The 17,924-nt window shown below is 38.4% G+C and overlaps 1 protein-coding gene across 2 annotated transcripts in view; it reads left to right on the plus strand.

The window, feature by feature from the left end:
* Positions 1-17,924, plus strand: part of HABP2 (hyaluronan binding protein 2) — a 46,269-nt gene that overhangs the window by 12,532 nt on the left and 15,813 nt on the right. For both annotated transcript variants that reach the window (XM_063132684.1, XM_063132685.1), the window contains exons 2-8: positions 895-934; positions 10,066-10,188; positions 11,117-11,227; positions 11,986-12,102; positions 14,435-14,554; positions 15,461-15,632; positions 17,744-17,838. In XM_063132684.1, the coding sequence (XP_062988754.1) occupies positions 895-934; positions 10,066-10,188; positions 11,117-11,227; positions 11,986-12,102; positions 14,435-14,554; positions 15,461-15,632; positions 17,744-17,838 (778 nt within the window). The remainder of the gene's footprint in view (positions 1-894; positions 935-10,065; positions 10,189-11,116; positions 11,228-11,985; positions 12,103-14,434; positions 14,555-15,460; positions 15,633-17,743; positions 17,839-17,924) is intronic.

A 17,924-nucleotide genomic window follows, 5' to 3' on the forward strand; every position in this document is an offset into this window, starting at 1 on the left:
AACATCATGTGAGGGACCTGAGCAAACTCTGTGAGTGCCCAGTAACGAGCGTGCAATAAAATGCTCATTGGATGGAGCTCTTAGTCCAATCTTCAATGATGGCAACATTCCCTAGGTATACATATTTTAAACATATGGGACCTGCAACAAAATGTGGAGTGGTCTTGCTATGTCATCCTTCCAGGATGCTCCACTCCATTCCCAGTCTCCCCCAGTTTTCTGTTTCTATTGTGCTCTGTCCTCTTGTGCTCTGTTTTTGAGGGTTCCCCCCCACAACTCTGCTAAATTCTTTTTGAACTTCTGTGAACCTTGGAGTTTCCTCAGGCCTGCTGATATCTTCCACTTTTGTGTGGTGGATGGTGTTCTTTTGGCTACAGAAGGCCCTTGGAGAATTAATTTCTCTATTCATCTATAGGCTTTCCAGGAAAGACAGAGCATTTCAGAGTTCCTCCCCCAGCTCTCTATGTCCACAGAAACTCTCCATCAATCAAAACATATGTTTAGTTTCTGAATTGATATGAGGAAAGTGGTATATAAATGGTTGTACATAAATATTTTATCTATTTATTTATTTTATTGCATTTATATACCGTCCCATAGCCAAAGCTCTCTGAGTGGTTTACAAAGATTAAAAGACTGGACATTAAAAATCAATATACAAAATTTAAAAACAAAAATATAAAAGATAACATTTTAAACCATTTTTAAATATGCAATTATCTCACTGAAAAGTGCAAATGCATTTTACTTTACAATATATCAAACACATTTGCTTTTGGATAATTCAAGCTAGATTTTCAAAATGGGGGCTGTTTTATTAAATTGGTTTCCGAGTCTGTCCGTAAGTCTGACTTACTTTATGTAGAATAATTTTTTTTTTTGTTCCTCATGCAGCTTTCTGGTATCCTGTCATCATGGTTTAACCTACAAACTGGTAATCAATACATATTCTTTTCCTTTGTGGCAAGTACTTCATAATATGTACACTATTGTGTAAGGACACTATAATATGACTGAGCATATTAAGTGTATAAGCATCTTAAGTGCTTAAGTGTATAGGCTTGATTTTAAACAAATGAATAACTCCGCTGATTCAGTGGAATGATTTGTGGTGAAACATGAAAACCTTGCACTTTTTGTGGTGGTGTGGGAAATTAAGGCTGCAGTTCCATATACCCTTACCTAGGAATAAGTCCCATTGGCTTCTCTGAGTAGAAATATATAGGATTGCACTGGAAATTATCTTATGGTGACTTGATAAGACTGGCATGCAGTTAACATGTTTATTGCTTATAATGAGAAGAGATCTCCTATATCAGAATGGTTTAATAGAATTTTATAGAAGATTTAAGAATAATTATATGTAATATAATTATATGTAATTACATGTAATATCGATTCCTTCAAAATTATAGCTCCACTGCAGTGTGTAAACAAACTCTCTAAAGCAGCCTTTCCCAAGCTCGGGTCCCCAGATGTGGTTGGACTACAACAATGGTTGGGGTTGCTTGGAGTTGTATTCTACCATTTAGGGGCCCAAGATGGTAAAGACTGGTCTAAACCAAGTGTATGCAGTTTGGATTAGTGATCTCACCAAAACTTGAAACTAATCGGTTCATAAGACAAATTTAGTAGGTTCTTAATTCTTGAATGTCTAGAAAGCCCTGACTTCAATTCAACAAACATTAAAGTTTTATAATTCAAATTGAGATTAATGACAAATTGAGATGTATTTCAATTAATTTTATATTTTCTGCACATCTGCAATTTGCACATTGTCATGACTATGCAGACAAACTTTGAGCATGCTTAATTGTTTGTTGCTGTAACCCTTTTGTTTCTTAAAGAAATAAAGTAATCCCATTTTATAATACATACATAGAATGATTTTACTTCATCTTCTTAGGATGCAAATCCGATATATATTTAAACAAAAACATGCTAACCTGGGGGATGCTGTGAATTGTAGGACTTATTTCTGTCTAAAAATTTATAGGACTGTGTTGTTAGGGCACAATCCTATGCATATTTAGACTGAAAGCTTCATCCCACGTCCCTGCTTCCCTTGGATTATTCCCGTAGCACTAAGATTTCGCGGTTGTTGTTGTTTTTCCTACTGGGTGACAGTGATCCTTTACATACCAGGAAGTGAGTTTAAGGGGGGAAATGTAAAAAATCATAAAAAATCAATGGATGAACCAATTCAATTCAAATTTGGTATGCTTAAAGCTCTCCCTAATATCTATTACTGTGCCAATTTTGGTGTCTTTATCTTTAAAGCTTACACAGATGTAAGCATTTCTTTAAAATCCTGCTCCTGCGCCTCAGCAGCGGCTCGGAAGATACGCTCAAAAAGTAGGGGCTAAATATGGCAAATCTTTTTGCTTTATTGCACAATTAAGGCAGGATGCATGGGAGTACTTCCATGCATCCACAATCAAAGCAGATTATAAGGTGGAAAACTTCTGAGTCCTTTGCATGCAATTCACAGTGATTGCACAGTATAACGCTGGTGTGATAAAGCTCTGAAAAAAGTCTTACAGCTCCCAGCATTCTCCAGCCACCAAGTTAAGAAAATAGGGAATGGCTGGGGAATGCTGGGAGTTGTAGAATTTTGTTCCATGTAAACATGAATTTGTGCCTTTAGTTGCTCTTTGCCAAAAGACTCAATCAGTTCAAATGTTTGGATCTGAAAGTATACACAAACAATCATGATAGGCATTTTTGTTGCTGCTTCTGCTTGTTCTGCTTCCACAGCCTCTGTTGATCTACCATGTTGATCTGCTATCGTAAACAAAGCACATGCGATAATAGCCCATCAGAGGAGGAATGCATTGTGATGCAAGACATCCTGATGCACAGGGCAGAAAGGGACACCAGGTTATACGTGCTTTAGTGTTACATGCAGGCAGAAATCTGAAGATGCTTCAAAATTTCATTATAACAGAGAACTGTCACCTGAGTTTATAATGTTGGATTTGTAACTCAATGAGCAAGAATTACGGTGGGGCAGTTCAGCCATCACTAGTTGGAATATTATTAACTACAACACACTTACCTGACATACTTAGGGTCCATAGGGGCATATGCATCTTATAAACATGGATTTTCTAAACATCAACAGGGATATATTGATGTACTTCTTTTGGCAGATTTTAAGAAAGAGACAAATCACCAAGAAAGAATAGTAAGCCTATGAAGAAAATTAATCTTGGGAAAGGAATATAAGAACAATAGATTATGTGGAAAGAAACAATGCAATGTTAAGAAAATGCCAACATGATGAAATATTTGTCATCACTACAGAAAGAGGAATAATTTTTCACAAGTTTCTGAGAATAGAACTCTGAGGTATAAAACAGCCAAACCGGTGCTTGGATATTGGACAAGACCAGATAGCAGAGAAATCTGAACTCAGAAAAGTAGACATGAACCAAAAACAAGGGGAAGAATTAAGGGATGCCAATACTATCGCAGAGGAAAGTGACAACATAATTAACTAGGCTGAAACTTTATTAAATAGAATAAATTAACATAAGCACAACAACCATGACCAAAGTGGAGGAAAGATTCCAAATCTCAATCAACAATGCCAAAATGTCCTCCTGACAACCTTGGCTCAAGCTTAAATCACCTAAGTAGCTGTAAGCCCTATACTGTTGTATAGGAAAAAGACCTGCAGGTTCCCCTGTGTATCTTCACCAATCCAGGCAGCACCCGCTTCACAGGCATTGACCAGTTGTGTAATGTTTGCTAGCCCTTAGCTATATAGATATGATATTCCAAGCTTTCCACTTTCACACTGGCCCACCTGCCAATGATTGTGATAACATACAATGAATGATAAATCAATTGAGCTACATACTCTTGATGACAAAGGAATTACCCCAACGAAGGCAGAAAACGTCCCCACTCAGGAAGAGCATTCCCAGTCTCCATAAAGCTATGGTCTAGGGTGATCCTAATGCCCAGCATGTAGGTAGGGATGTTATACTGCCTGCCTCCACCCAAATATCCCTAGCAAAAGCCCCAATCTGGATCTACCCTCCATGTTAGGGTCCCAATCTAGATTGCCTCCTCCTGCATGTACTCTAGAGTTGTTGTTGTTTTAAAATAAAGATACAGATTTAAAGTCATGCCTGTTTTGGCCCTGAGTAGTATTTGAGTCAGATCTCCCATCTTCTAATCCAACACCCTAACCATAGCACCACTCACATATACTACTAACAACTAAAGTGAAAGATTTGGAAGGATTTTATATCAGTACATATTATCAAGGCTGGTGAAGTGCTACTTGAACATTTTAGAACATAAAATGGGATTGTATTTTTTTTAGTAAGTAGTGAGTCAATGTTAGTGGCAAGAACACTAGACTTATTGGGGAGATCTCCACTCAGCCATGATGCTCACTGTGTGACCTTAGGCCAGTCACTCTTTTTTACATTATCTTCCACACCAGGGTTGGTGGAGGGACCATATCTCAGTGGTAGAGCACACTCTTCGTGAGCAGAAGGCATTCACTTTGGAGAAGGGCCTCACATGCTTTGCATGCACAAGGTCCAGATTCAAAACCTGGCATCTCCACATAGGACTGGGAAAGACTCTTCTCTGAAATCCTAGGGGAGCACTGCCAGTCAGTGTAGACAATACTAGATGGGCTAATGCTCTGTATGTATAAGGTATGTTCCTACATATAGGGGGTGGGGAGAAACAGGATTATCTCAAACTACTAAAGAGGGCTAAAATTTCTAGAATATTGTTAAGACTAAGATGGTGCATATAGCTCATTGTGAGATGTAATAACACTTCTCTATGCTTGGGTGGTTATTTGCCCCCAAACAGAGTCTCTATAAGTGAATAGATCAGAGGATATTGATCAGAAATTCGCTAATTGATTCACAGCGCTCAGCAACATACAAAAACGCAGATGAAAGTATAAGCAGTTTAAAAGATCATCCAAACCTCAAAGCTAATTTCAAGCTTTTAAAGTCAATCTCTGCCTATCAACTATGGGGTAGAGAGGAGGGTCTTTTTTGCACTACACAGAAGAAAGTTATGCTTTGAAAATACATGTAGGATGTCTCATTTAATTTTGTGTAATAGTCACATTTCAGTGACAAATGTCAGATCACTGCATCTTTAAGTGTGTTAAGATTTTTCAGCATTTACAGAGAATGAAGGGTCTGATTTTGTAATATGTTAAAATAAGCCCATGCATCAGAATTTGCACGTTAATTATGTGCTTAGATTTTTTTTTTAAAAAATGTTGCTTTTACTTTACTAAACCGATGGCTTGTTATGAATAATTTAAACAAATGGAATAGAATACACTGTAAAAGGAGAACTTCAAGTTAGAGTAATTTCCCAGTTTGGCAACAGAATCCATGCAAAAAAGAAAACCAAAGTACTAATGCTCTAATCATAAACACACTTACTAGGGAGTAAGTCCTTGAAACTGAATTGGATTTACTTCTGAGAAGACATACTCAGAATTCAACTGAAAGGCTATTAAATCAGTGTGCATATACTGAAGCATCCTCTAGGTCATTTTAAAGAAATAATTTTTTTTAGGGAAGTGCCCTGTACAACAAAGGAAAAAATTCAACTGTGAAGAAGGAACAGTGTTCATGCTATCTGTCTCTATACCAAACAGAATTCCTACCTTAAACCTAATCCATTGTTTTTTTCACTTAGGGCTGGTTTAGATTTTAGAGTTGTTGTGCAGGGGCTGCTGTAATCCTCCTACATGGCACCTGATACCACATGGCGAGACGAATTTCAGCAGCTTGTTAAATGGGTATAAAAGGCAGTTTCAGCCATACCACTGTAAGTGTTCCCAGAGGAAAGTTTACAGTGGCATGGTAAAATCACATTAATCATACACATAGTGAGCACGTTAATGGTTACCACACAGAAACAGTTGCCACTTGGAGCAATGTTTTATTTATTTATCTAAGCTATTTCTATATGACTTGACATAGCGTTTTACATAAAAACACGTATGATACAATATAAGGCCTCCTTGGAAAATCTCAGAGGTCTGTTTGGTGTCTATAAGGGAAAGCGGTCAGCTAGGTATCCTGGCCCTGAGGGCTTTGAATGTCAACAACAGAACCTCAAACATGTCTCAGTAGCTCATAGGCAGCCAGTACAGTTTCTTTATAGCTGCTAGCTGCTGTATTCTCCACTAGCTGCGGCTTCTGAACCAAGCATCACTGGCCTTTGTGTGATACTGCTATGTGTAAACAGGTCATAATTATGGATAAAGATTTCACAACAAAATAATAGATGCAAAATATTCTTCACTATAGTAGAGACTAAATTTCATTTTTTTTCTTGCTACATGGTTAAATAATTTCTGTTTTTAATACAAAAGAAGCACACTGGCAAACCTGAAGGGCTGTGTAAGCTATTTCTCCCTGATGCTAAATCCTTTTAGTACACATGTTGGACATTAATTAAAGGGTACATAGTGATTAAGGTTGCAATCCTAAATACACTCAACCAATCAGGTGAAGTAGTCATTGACTCTTCTATAAGCCAGTACAGCTCACCAGACACTGTCCAGATCAGCCAAGCAAATGATCTGGAAACTTGATTGCTACAATCCCCACAAACATGGAATTAAAACGAAAGCAGCAGATTTTGGACCAGAAGATGTAGAGTCCTACTTTTAAAAAAGAATAAAGTCTAAAGTACTCTAGGAGAGTGGAACCAATAGATCAAACAGGAGTCTTACTAATTCCCCAGTTGAAAAGGATTTGTTTCGATAAAAAGATACCTTAACTGAAGATGGCCTTTAATTCAAACCATATTGGGATTTGAATAATTATTGGCTCAAAACTTATTGCATTGGATCCAGATTTAGTCATACTTAAGCAGTGAAACTTAAGCAGTGATACTTAAGCAGTCCACTGAAAGCAGTGGCACTAACAGTTCCATTGAGTTCATTGGATCTGCTCGAAGTACCACTAAATCTGAACCAATCCTTGGAATGTTCTTTTTTGTCACTGTGTAAAGACCAACGTCCAGGTTTAAGAGCCAGATGCTACCAATATTATATCAAGCTTCCCTCTTATTTTACTATATATTGGCAGGTTTCATATGTTTCTTTATAGGTACACAGTAATCATTTCTAGTGTATGTTATAATATCTATTAGTTGTCAACCTTTCTTATTAGAACATTTAATGGTTCAAACATCCATGTGTTTGACTGTAGATGTAGATCTAGATTAAGTAGATGCAGCAGTTTGTTCCTTTCAAAATTAGGTGACTTAAACAGCCTGAATCTAGATATAATGTTCTCTCTAATTCTGCAAGCTCTGTGGGTTGAATTCTCATTAGCAATTACTGAACAAAATGACCAAATGAACCAAAAAGAAATGTTCAAACAAAAATGTATGAAGAAGGACCAACAACCGTGTATAAAACATCCTGAAATAGAACTTCTGAACGACTAGTACTATCATGTGGTTAGTTCACATGATGTCATCCAACATTTCATTAGGATCCAGTTAAGTCAAGTTAGACAAAAAATAATAATAATCAAGGAGATGTCCCTCCAGGTGGGAGAAACTATAAAGATGGTCTCAGAACATCCCAAATTGGATCTATTGTTCAGAAAATGGAAAAGTCCTATTTCTTTCATCTGTTCAGTAGAGTATCTAGGTGACATGGCGATGTTAAAAATACATGTGGAGCTAAAGATACCTTTACTTATACAAAGTTTAATAAATAAACAGAGGAAAATCTAACTTCTGCAAAATCTTCCCATGCAATGTCAGCTTGAAGTCTGAACCCCAGGCAAACGCTCTCTTTGTTTTTCTCTTTTCCATTGTATTGCATTAAACTTTATTTGGTCGGTGAAGACAATGGCCTTATCTTGGAATGAGATCCTTATTCCTCAGCCCGGCGTGCACTCCTGCAGCACTTTCATATTGCAAAGACTCGACTCTTGTGAAATAATGAGCGAAGAAAAGAAGTCTTGACTTGACATAACGATAAATGAGGTGAAACTTTTTTTTTTTTTTACCGTCAAGAAACCAAGGTTGGCGCATAGAAAAAAAGAAGGTTCTATTTTAATATGAAATATAAAGCATCCATTGTACAAAAAAGTATTTTTTTTTCATCAGAAGCAAAGGAAGAACAAAGATAAAGGCTGCAACAGAATGAATGAGTTGAGAAAACTAAGATAATGCCGTTGATAATCAGTTCAAGGCAAAGCGCTATCCACCAGGCCATCGGCCCAGCCCTAGGGGAGAGCTTTTAAAAGTGTCCCTGTATGCATTTTCACTCTCCTCATTACCATACCTGCTCTTTGAAACTCACCAGTGGTTCCAACAAACTGCAGTGACACCTGCCGGAAAGAGCGGATGACCCGTCTTAATCAACTACTTCTGTGAAAAGTCTACGGAAAGAACTGCCATCCCATCTTCACTTTGCTGTTCTGAAAGCTATTTGTCAATGGGTATCCTGAGCGCCATGGCTATGAACAAAGATCTGTTTCTGTGCATTGGAAATGTGGCACCATGATCAAAGCTAAGGAGAATCTCCCACTTGTTCCCTTTGTTCGTGAATATGTCCCTTCTCTTATACGGCTACTAAGACTAGAATAATTACCTGTACTTTATCCAGTGCTAGTTTGATTTTGTCAGAGTGAATTCAGCAGTGTCCTGGATGGGATTGGGCCCCTGAAGAAGTCTATATACTTTTAACAAGGCATTTCTCCTGGCCTGAAGACCATAAGCAAAGTTGCAATCACCTCACAGTAGTATGTCAATAGACTTGAGTTATGCAGTTGACAGAAATAAACTGCTTGGCAGAAAGTCTTCTGAACAATGCAGATAAATATAAAAAATAGAACTAAATGTTGAAATGCAATCATAAAGTACTACAATAAATAGAAGCTTTGACATTGACTATAGTGCAATATAGATTGTATGAGAAGGTAGAACTGTGTTATTCAGAGATGTGATAAGCAAGCTAGAATGCACATTGCTATAAAGTTTTAGGATGAGGTTAATTTTAAAATGGAGATCTCAATATGTCCCATTTCTGTTGACATGTCATTTTGAATAAAAATTTACAATAATTCTGAATGTGTGGGGTAAAATACCATTGTTTTTCATAAATCACCTGGTAAATTAACATGACCTAAACTTCATGAGTGTGTGTGTGTGGCTGTGTGTTTACATGTTCACATGAAGCCCAATTCTAAAGTTAAAACTAAAGTTACCACATTGGTTCTTCATAATGAATATTTTCTTTTTTTTAATGAATCCTCAAAGCTATTTTACCACATTTGTGTACTCTAGTTATGAAGAATTCAACAAACAGGATAAATATCACACACACTTCAAATAATTCAATCAAAATATTCAAAGAAAATGTGTGTCATAGAAATGGTAAAAATCAGCATGTGGTAACTTTATTGTTTTAGGAAATGCGAGAATTAGTCTGGCATTCCACTGCTTGCTTTGGGATGCAGTTAGATTTTTGCCTCAGTAACAAACAAGTGGTGAAGGACCTCCAAAGTGGGAGATTAGAGTACTATGGTATGCGCAAATAAGTGGGAATGGAAGGTTACATCTTTATGTTCTAATCCTTGCTCAGCCAAGAAATTCACTGGATAATCTAGGCCATGTCATTATTTTTTGGTCTCCTCTATATCACAAAATTATTGTGAATGTAAAATTAACTAAGATGTATTGATGACCCAGCCTGAGCCTACAGAGATGACTGAAATGTTATAAATCATCTGGATTTTATTCATTTGTTGTATTTATTTTTTATTTATTTCATTTATATTCTGTCCTTCCTTCAAGGAACTCAGCAGTGTTCATTGCCTCATTTTATCCTCTCAGAAATCTTTTGAGGTACTGTAGGTTAAACAAAGAGATAGTGACTCTGTCATGCAAATTTACTAGGTGTTTGTATATTTATATAAATAGTACATCCAGTTTCTCTTCATTTTTACCAGATCAATATGTACTGTGTGATAGGCTTTTAAAATATTATTTTATCTTTCATATAATAGTATGCCTACATTTCCTCTACCTCTACAGACTCAGCTGATGATTATTACTATGAATACGGCACTGAATATACACAGCCAGAACAGAGTGATACCAGATTTAGTTTCTCTGCCACAGATCCTGACTGGTTTCGTGAATACTTCAATCCCAATGGTAATTTATTGGTCACACTTTGTGATCGACAAAAGGCAATGGAAAGTGGAAAAGTGTGGGTGGATGTGGTAGTGGTGGTGGGTTTGCAACAGGGCAAAAAGGCCTGCTGTACAGTTTAGTTTTGCTGTTAATACCTTATCAACTAGCATCTCTACAAAATATCTACTACAAACTGAGAGAGATCATTGTATTCCTCTTCCAGAGAATCTGACCCTCATCAGTTTGCAGAACAATGACTGACTATTGCTGCTGAGTATAACAAATGCTTCTTTGTCTCTAGAGACTCTTAAACAGGTTCATTGCTTTTAACCTAACTTCTATTTAAGGGTTCCATCTCTCCATGGAATTGCTCTCCGTGGAATTGATATATTTAGGATAATCTCTCCTTCAGTGAAGATATGATCTGGGTTGATACAGTTCCTAAGATCCAGTGCCATTTGATAAGAGTGTGTGCTTATGTTTATGATACTAAGAATAGTATGGAGGGTTTCACCATGTTTTGCTATTAGCTATATGTAATATGTGAAAATGGAACAAACTCTTATATTTTCTACAACATTTCAGGCCCTTATCAAAAATTGTATAGGGCTCAAGCAGAATACAGGTATGCATGAGGACAATGTATGAGGCTACTGCTACAGGCAGTGAGTTGATGAAGATACGTAGTTATATCTGGATTCAAAGTCAGTCAGCCATTTATGGCTGACTGCAGAGATGAGTAGTGAACCACTGTGTATCCATGCCTGTTCCCCCAAATTTAGGTCTGAGTAAATGGAAAAGCTATTTTCCATTGTAGAAACTTACCACATAGGCAAACATCACTGGACTGGGATGACAGACTGTCAAATAATAGATCAGTTATCATTTTCATAGCACACATGCAGAAGGCTAATTATAAGATAAACTTCAACATTATTTCCTATGCTAGTAAATCCATGCCTGGCTATGCCATGCCTGAATAATGGAGTATGTGAATGGAACAGAAAGAGCTACACATGTCACTGCCCCAAACCATACACAGGATCTAAGTGTGAGAGTGGTAAGTGGTATTTTCGTATTGTTATTACTGTTTCATAAAACTGGGTTGGACATTTTGTCGTTAAAAGAATTTGAAAATGACATTATTTTACATTTTTATAGTTACCATAACTATAGATAAATTACATAAATTTTAACAAGATATTATGGTTTGGATCCAGAAACTAACTTCCTCCTCTGTCAGAAATTATTTGTGATGTGTTAGATTTTATTTTTATTCCTGTGAAGAGCCAGGCTAAATGTTTCCTTTATCAAGGAGACGCTTCTTAAAATGGACTTCTTAGGATGACTTGGCCATACTATTAAAATGTGTATTATCAGAGCTCATGACATGGCATTACATAGAGTGTTTCCCCATCAGTATTAAGACATTTCTGACATTGTCATGGAAGCTTTCCATATGATGTGGAAGAACCACTGAGCACCACTACACATTGCAGCAGAAGCGCGAAGACACTACCCCAATGCTGTTTCAAGCAGTCACCATCCATTAAGGGTAATGAATAGACCAAGTCTAATTCTAAAGAATCAACAAAAGTATACCTGGAATGGACCAACCAAGAAATGTATGCTTAGAACTATCCGTGCAGAAGCTCCGTTGACCAACAAAAATAATGAGCTAATCCTAGAATTTATTGGCTAACTAGCATGGGCTAAATTTGGGCTGGGCTGGGCAAAATAGAAAACTGAAGAAATGGAGGCACAATGAGGAAATAACCTTAACTTTCTTGTCCTTTTTTCATGCCCTGTATACCATAGTGGAAAACACATGTCAAAGAGTTAACTGCAATAGGGGAGATTGCCTTATAAGCTTAGTAGCTCCTTATTATCGATGCATTTGCAGACATCCCTACAAAGAGCCATCCTGTGACAAAGGTGAGTCTCAAGCTTGAGAGAAATTGCTTATTATTATTATTATTATTATTATTATTATTATTATTATTATTTATTTATTTATTTATATAGCACCATTAATGTACATGGTGCTGTACAGAGTAAAACAATAAATAGCAAGACCCTGCCGCATAGGCTTACATTCTAATAAAACCATAATAAAGCAATAAGGAGGGTAAGAGAATGCACCAAACAGGCAGTATAAAAGTCAGAACAATTCAAGTTTTAAAAGCTTTAGGAAAAAGAAAAGTTTTTAGTTGAGCTTTAAAAGCTGCGATTGAACTTGTAGTTCTCAAATGTTCTGGAAGAGCGTTCCAGGCGTAAGGGGCAGCCGAAGAAAATGGACGAAGCCGAGCAAGGGAAGTGGAGACCCTTGGGCAGGTGAGAAACATGACATCAGAGGAGAAAAATTACAAAAATTAAAACCACAGTAAAACACCCAACAGTTTAAAACACAATTACGAAATACAGTATAAAAAGCGCAACCAGGATAAAACCACACAGCAAAGTTGATATAGGATTAAAATACAGAGTTAAAACAGTAAAATTTAAATTTAAGTTAAAATTAAGTGTTAAAATACTGAGTGAATAAAAAGGTCTTCAGCTGGCGACGAAAGCAGTACAGTGTAGGCGCCAGGCGGACCTCTCTGGGGAGCTCGTTCCACAACCAGGGTGCCACAGCAGAGAAAGCCCTCCTCCTAGTAGCCACCTGCCTCACTTCCTTTGGCAGGGGCTCATGGAGAAGGCCCCTGTAGATGATCTTAAGGTCCGGGTAGGTACATATGGGAGGAGGCGTTCCTTCAGATAACCTGGCCCCAAACCGTTTAGGGCTTTAAATGTTAATACCAGCACTTTGAATTGGGCCCGGACCTGGACTGGCAGCCAATGAAGTTGTAAAAGGACTGGCGTAATGTGATCTCGCCGGCCAGTCCCTGTTAATAACCTTGCTGCCCTGTTTTGCACCAGTTGAAGTTTCCGGACCGTTTTCAAAGGCAGCCCCACGTATAACGCATTGCAGTAATCCAAACGAGAGGTTATCAGAGCATGGATAACTGTAGCTAAGCTATCTCTGTCCAGATAAGGGCGCAGCTGGTATATCAGCCTGAGCTGATAAAAGGTGCTCTTTGCCACTGAGTTCACCTGTGCCTCAAGTGACAGTTCTGGATCGAAGAGCACCCCCAAACTACGGACCCGATCCTTTAGGGGGAGTGCAACCCCGTCCAGGACAGGGCAAACATCACCTCGCCGGACAGAAGAACCACCCGCTAACAGTACCTCCGTCTTGTCTGGATTGAGTTTCAGTTTATTAGCCCTCATCCAGTCCATTACCGTGCCCAGGCACTGGTTCAGAACAGCCACTGCCTCACCTGGGTTTGATGAAAAGGAAAGGTAGAGCTGGGTATCATCCGCATATTGATGACACCTCAGTCCACATCTCCGGATAACCTCCCCCAGCGGCTTCATGTATATGTTAAACAGCATAGGGGATAAGATAGAGCCCTGTGGAACCCCATGGCTTAGGTGCCACGGCACAGAGCAATAATCCCCCAGCACCACCTTCTGGAATCGGCCATCCAAGTAGGAGCGGAACCACTGCAACGCAGTACCTCCAACTCCCAGCTCAGACAACCTATCCAGAAGGATACCATGGTCGATGGTATCGAAGGCCGCTGAGAGGTCCAGGAGAACCAACAGGGTTGCACTCCCCCTGTTCATTAGTTGAATTAGTTGCATTCAACTAATGCATGAACGAGAGTCTTGGCAGAAGAGACAGACAAAAATGATTGAATCCTGGCAATATTATACAGGAAAAAACGACAGGATTTAGCTACTGCCTCAATATGAGGAATAAAGGAGAGCAAGGAATCAAATATAAAGCCAAGACTATGAGCTTCCTTGACTGGAGTAAGTGTAACATTATTGACAGCAATCCCTAACATTACTTTTGTTACAGCTGTCCTGCCTATATGTCTAATCTAAGAATAAATCAAAACCTTTGTTCCCCAAATTTTGACAGTAGCTGCCTAACTTCTGTTAAAAATACCTCTTAAATTCAGACAGAAGTATCCAAAGTGTTCAGGATGGCTTGCATGGAGCTATCTCATGTTAGGTCCCCAATGACCCAGTAGGAAGAAAGACAGTGAATTGTTCAAGGCCTCCTGGTGAGCTTCAGGGCTGATCAAGAATTTTACCATGGGCATGGGCTTCCCACATCCACTGTACTTACTTTTCCTGTCATGAAAGTGCCCCTTGCTGACTAGCTCCTTGTACTGTTCATGCAAGCTATCAGTCTCATTTTTCTGAACATTGACAGCGCATTCAACTTGTCGACCCAACCCGTGCAAAAATGGAGGCACATGTCAGAGGCATCGAATAAGATCCATGTTCAGCTGCAAGTGCCCTGAGCCATTCAGAGGGAAGTTTTGTGAAATTGGTAAGGGAATATTCTGTGTTCTTAACTGACGGGGGAAATAAGATGTGTAGGGTAAAAGGCATCCAACACTGCTCTTTCTACTCTTCTGCTGGCAGTTTACCAAGAACAGGAATCTATCAGTGCCTCTTAGGGCATGGCTAGATGGGGGTGGTGATGGAGGGGGATGATCTCGCAATATGATGATCGCGAGATTGTCTTCCTCAGTCTACACACAGTGCGCGACATCCCAGGAGGAGGGAGGACGTCATGCCTGCCATTTTGGAATTTTTTTTGTACTCAAGATGAGCACTTGAGCGCTCCTTTGAAAAACTAAGTAATTTTTTAAAAAAACAACAAAACCCACCCCACCCCTGATGGGCACAGAGCTCCATGCCCGGATCCTTGCAGTTACTTGCAAGGAGCCGGGACAAAACCACTAAGCGGGCCACATGTCCCGTGGTCTCGGGATCATCCCGGGACTGTGGGAAAAATCGAGATAGAAGGGTAGGGTAATATCCCGGGGCAAGGGAGGGATCATCCCTCCTCATCCCCGGGATCCCCTGTGCATCATATGGATGCACGGGGATGATCCCGGGGCGATCCCGGGGATATCGCCCCGTCTAGCCATGCCCTTAATTAGTACCATGTGGCCATGCTGCAGCAGGAAGTAGATTCAAGGTCTGAAGATGTATGATGTTGTGAAAGCTAAAAGTCATAGCAACAAAGTGGGTATGAAAGAAGGAAGAAATGCGGATCAACATTCACACTGTTAGGTTGAGGGAATTTGTGTGGGATGCAAATATTTCTGAGAGATACTTAAAGAAGTTTCTTTCTCTTTCCGTCTGTGTGTGTGTGTGTGTGTGTGAGAGAGAGAGAGAGAGAGAGAGAGAATGCCAAAACAAATATAACATAGCAATTCTATTGTAGAAGCTGAGGACTGTTTTGAAGAAAATGGTCACACATACAGAGGAAATGTTAGTCGAACAGTGCTCCAGAAGACCTGCCTTCACTGGAATTCTCACTTTCTCTTGGAAAATAGTTATAATGCATTTATGGAAGATGCTGACTATTATGACCTTAGTGACCATAACTTCTGCAGGTAATCCACTGTTCATGAATAGTTCATTGCAGCCCCCACCCTCTGGAACACACTGCCCATTGACATTAGGTAGACATCTTCAGTGCTGGGCCTAACTCTTTATGCAAGCTTTTCCTGAGGGATGACCCTGAGGTTATAATGGACGAGTGATTATTTTATTGTGTTTTTATTGGAATTGTTATATATTTTTATTATTCTTGTTAATCACTTAAAAAGTTTACTAGAAAAAGTATATAAATGTATGTATTAAACAAAAAATAAAAATAAAATATTCCTCTCACTTTCCATGCAAATCACTGTCATTCATACAAATATGCCTCTGCAACTCCTCCCAAAAAATATTTTTGGCAACTATGTCAGGGTATTGCAAATTACATTATGTTCTTCTACCACCAATGTAATAACTACTGTGAATCAACTCCTGTTGTTTATGAAAACACCAGTGATATTACTCCAATTCAGGAGGGGTTCTTGTTTAGTTATATGACCTCACCATGGAAATAATTGCCACTGCTTTTAATGGCTTTTCTACTAATATATATAAGCATTTTAAAGTAGGTATGAATGCTGATGGTGTGCCTATAAAAATGCATGTAGAGCCATTGAGCTACAGAGGTTGCAACTCATTAAGTAATGTCAGTGGTTATGAAGTCTAATTGGTGGTTGAAAGACTTATTACCGGTAGTAGGTGAGCACTGAGAACTGTGAAAAAGTTGTTTTCACTACAAATAATGCTTGCACTCTTGGACATATAACCTCCCACTGGCATCAATTGATAACACTGAGTTTTTAAAAATGATATTAGAACTTAATAAAATGAATGGATATAACTAACTTCATAAACACTGTCATCTGTTCAGTGCCATATTAAGACTTCCCTCTGTTCCCAGGCATTTGATGGCATATTAATTTTATTGTTATATCAGGTCTTGGTATTTTATTGTTAATTTTTTTACCTGTTTTAAATTATTGTATGTTTTAATCCCTGGTGTAAAGTACCTTGAGTCTCTCTCTGAAAAAGAAATCATCATCATCATCATCATCATCTAGCAGAAATGGACTATATGGACAGACACAATACAGCTGCCAGTTCTTGGTTTAATGACCAACAACTGGCCATCAAACTCAACCTTATCAAACAACCTACACCACACTATACATACTCACCCAAAGCAATCTTGGAAAATGCAGGTCATAAAATATACTGGGACAGAACAATTCATACGGACAAGACAATACCTTTCAACCAACCAGACATAACAGTTCTAGACAAAAAAGAAAAAAACATACGTACCTCATTAACATAGTGATACCTAATGACAAAAATGTTGTAGAAAAAGAAGAGGAAAAGAGAGAGAAATATACACCACTGGCCATGGAAGTTAAAGAACTATGGCAACAGGAAAAGGTCAGAATTATTCCATTAGTCACATCAATCACTGGCATCATATCAAAAAAACAATATAGAAAACCTTCAGAAACTGGGCCTACCAACATCCAGAAAGTGGTCATTCTTAAAACATGCTCAATTGTCAGAAAATCCTTGAATGAGTAAAAGACAGCAAGATTTAGCAAAGCCCATCATGTCTGTCTAGAAAAACCGCCATGAGCGAGAAAAGAGATGATGATGATGATGATGATGATGATGATGATGATGATAATGGACAGTGTCCTATTCTGGTGTTGTACCATTGTTAGTGCTGATCTGCTGGCAGAACAGACCACTAGCACAACAGGAACTAACAATCCCTGAAATAAGCAGAAATACTCATTTCTGAAATGGGGCAGGTCAGTGGAGCTTCATTTTGTGAGTTCTTCTGATACTACTCATTTCTTGTTGTTTCAGGAACCATTAATTCCTGTTGCCCTAATGGTCTATTCTACTGTTATGGAGGCAATATAAGTAAGATGATAATACTAATACCAATACTAATAATAAGCAGGCCATCCTCTCAGGCACAATTATTGCTTAGGGAACGTCTATGAATGTTTTTATGTTCTAGTGTGAAGACTTTTCAGTTCTGCTATCTTTCACCTCTTCAATTAGTAACTTCTTTTCTTGAATAATTACGACCTTCTGACTAGTGAATTTTGAAACCTCCCTCCTTCAGGAATCCAGATGGTGATGAAAAGCCTTGGTGTTTTGTCAATGTGAATAACAAATTGAAATGGGACTTCTGTGATGTCTCCCCATGCTCGACAACAGGTGGAGTAGATAATAATTTGGAGCACATTAAAGTTGAAAAGTGTAGCAGTAATTCAGAATGGCAGTCATTGTGAATTTCGTCCCAT

The sequence above is a fragment of the Elgaria multicarinata genome, chromosome 8 (assembly GCF_023053635.1).
Source record: "Elgaria multicarinata webbii isolate HBS135686 ecotype San Diego chromosome 8, rElgMul1.1.pri, whole genome shotgun sequence".
NCBI classification, from domain to species: domain Eukaryota; kingdom Metazoa; phylum Chordata; class Lepidosauria; order Squamata; family Anguidae; genus Elgaria; species Elgaria multicarinata.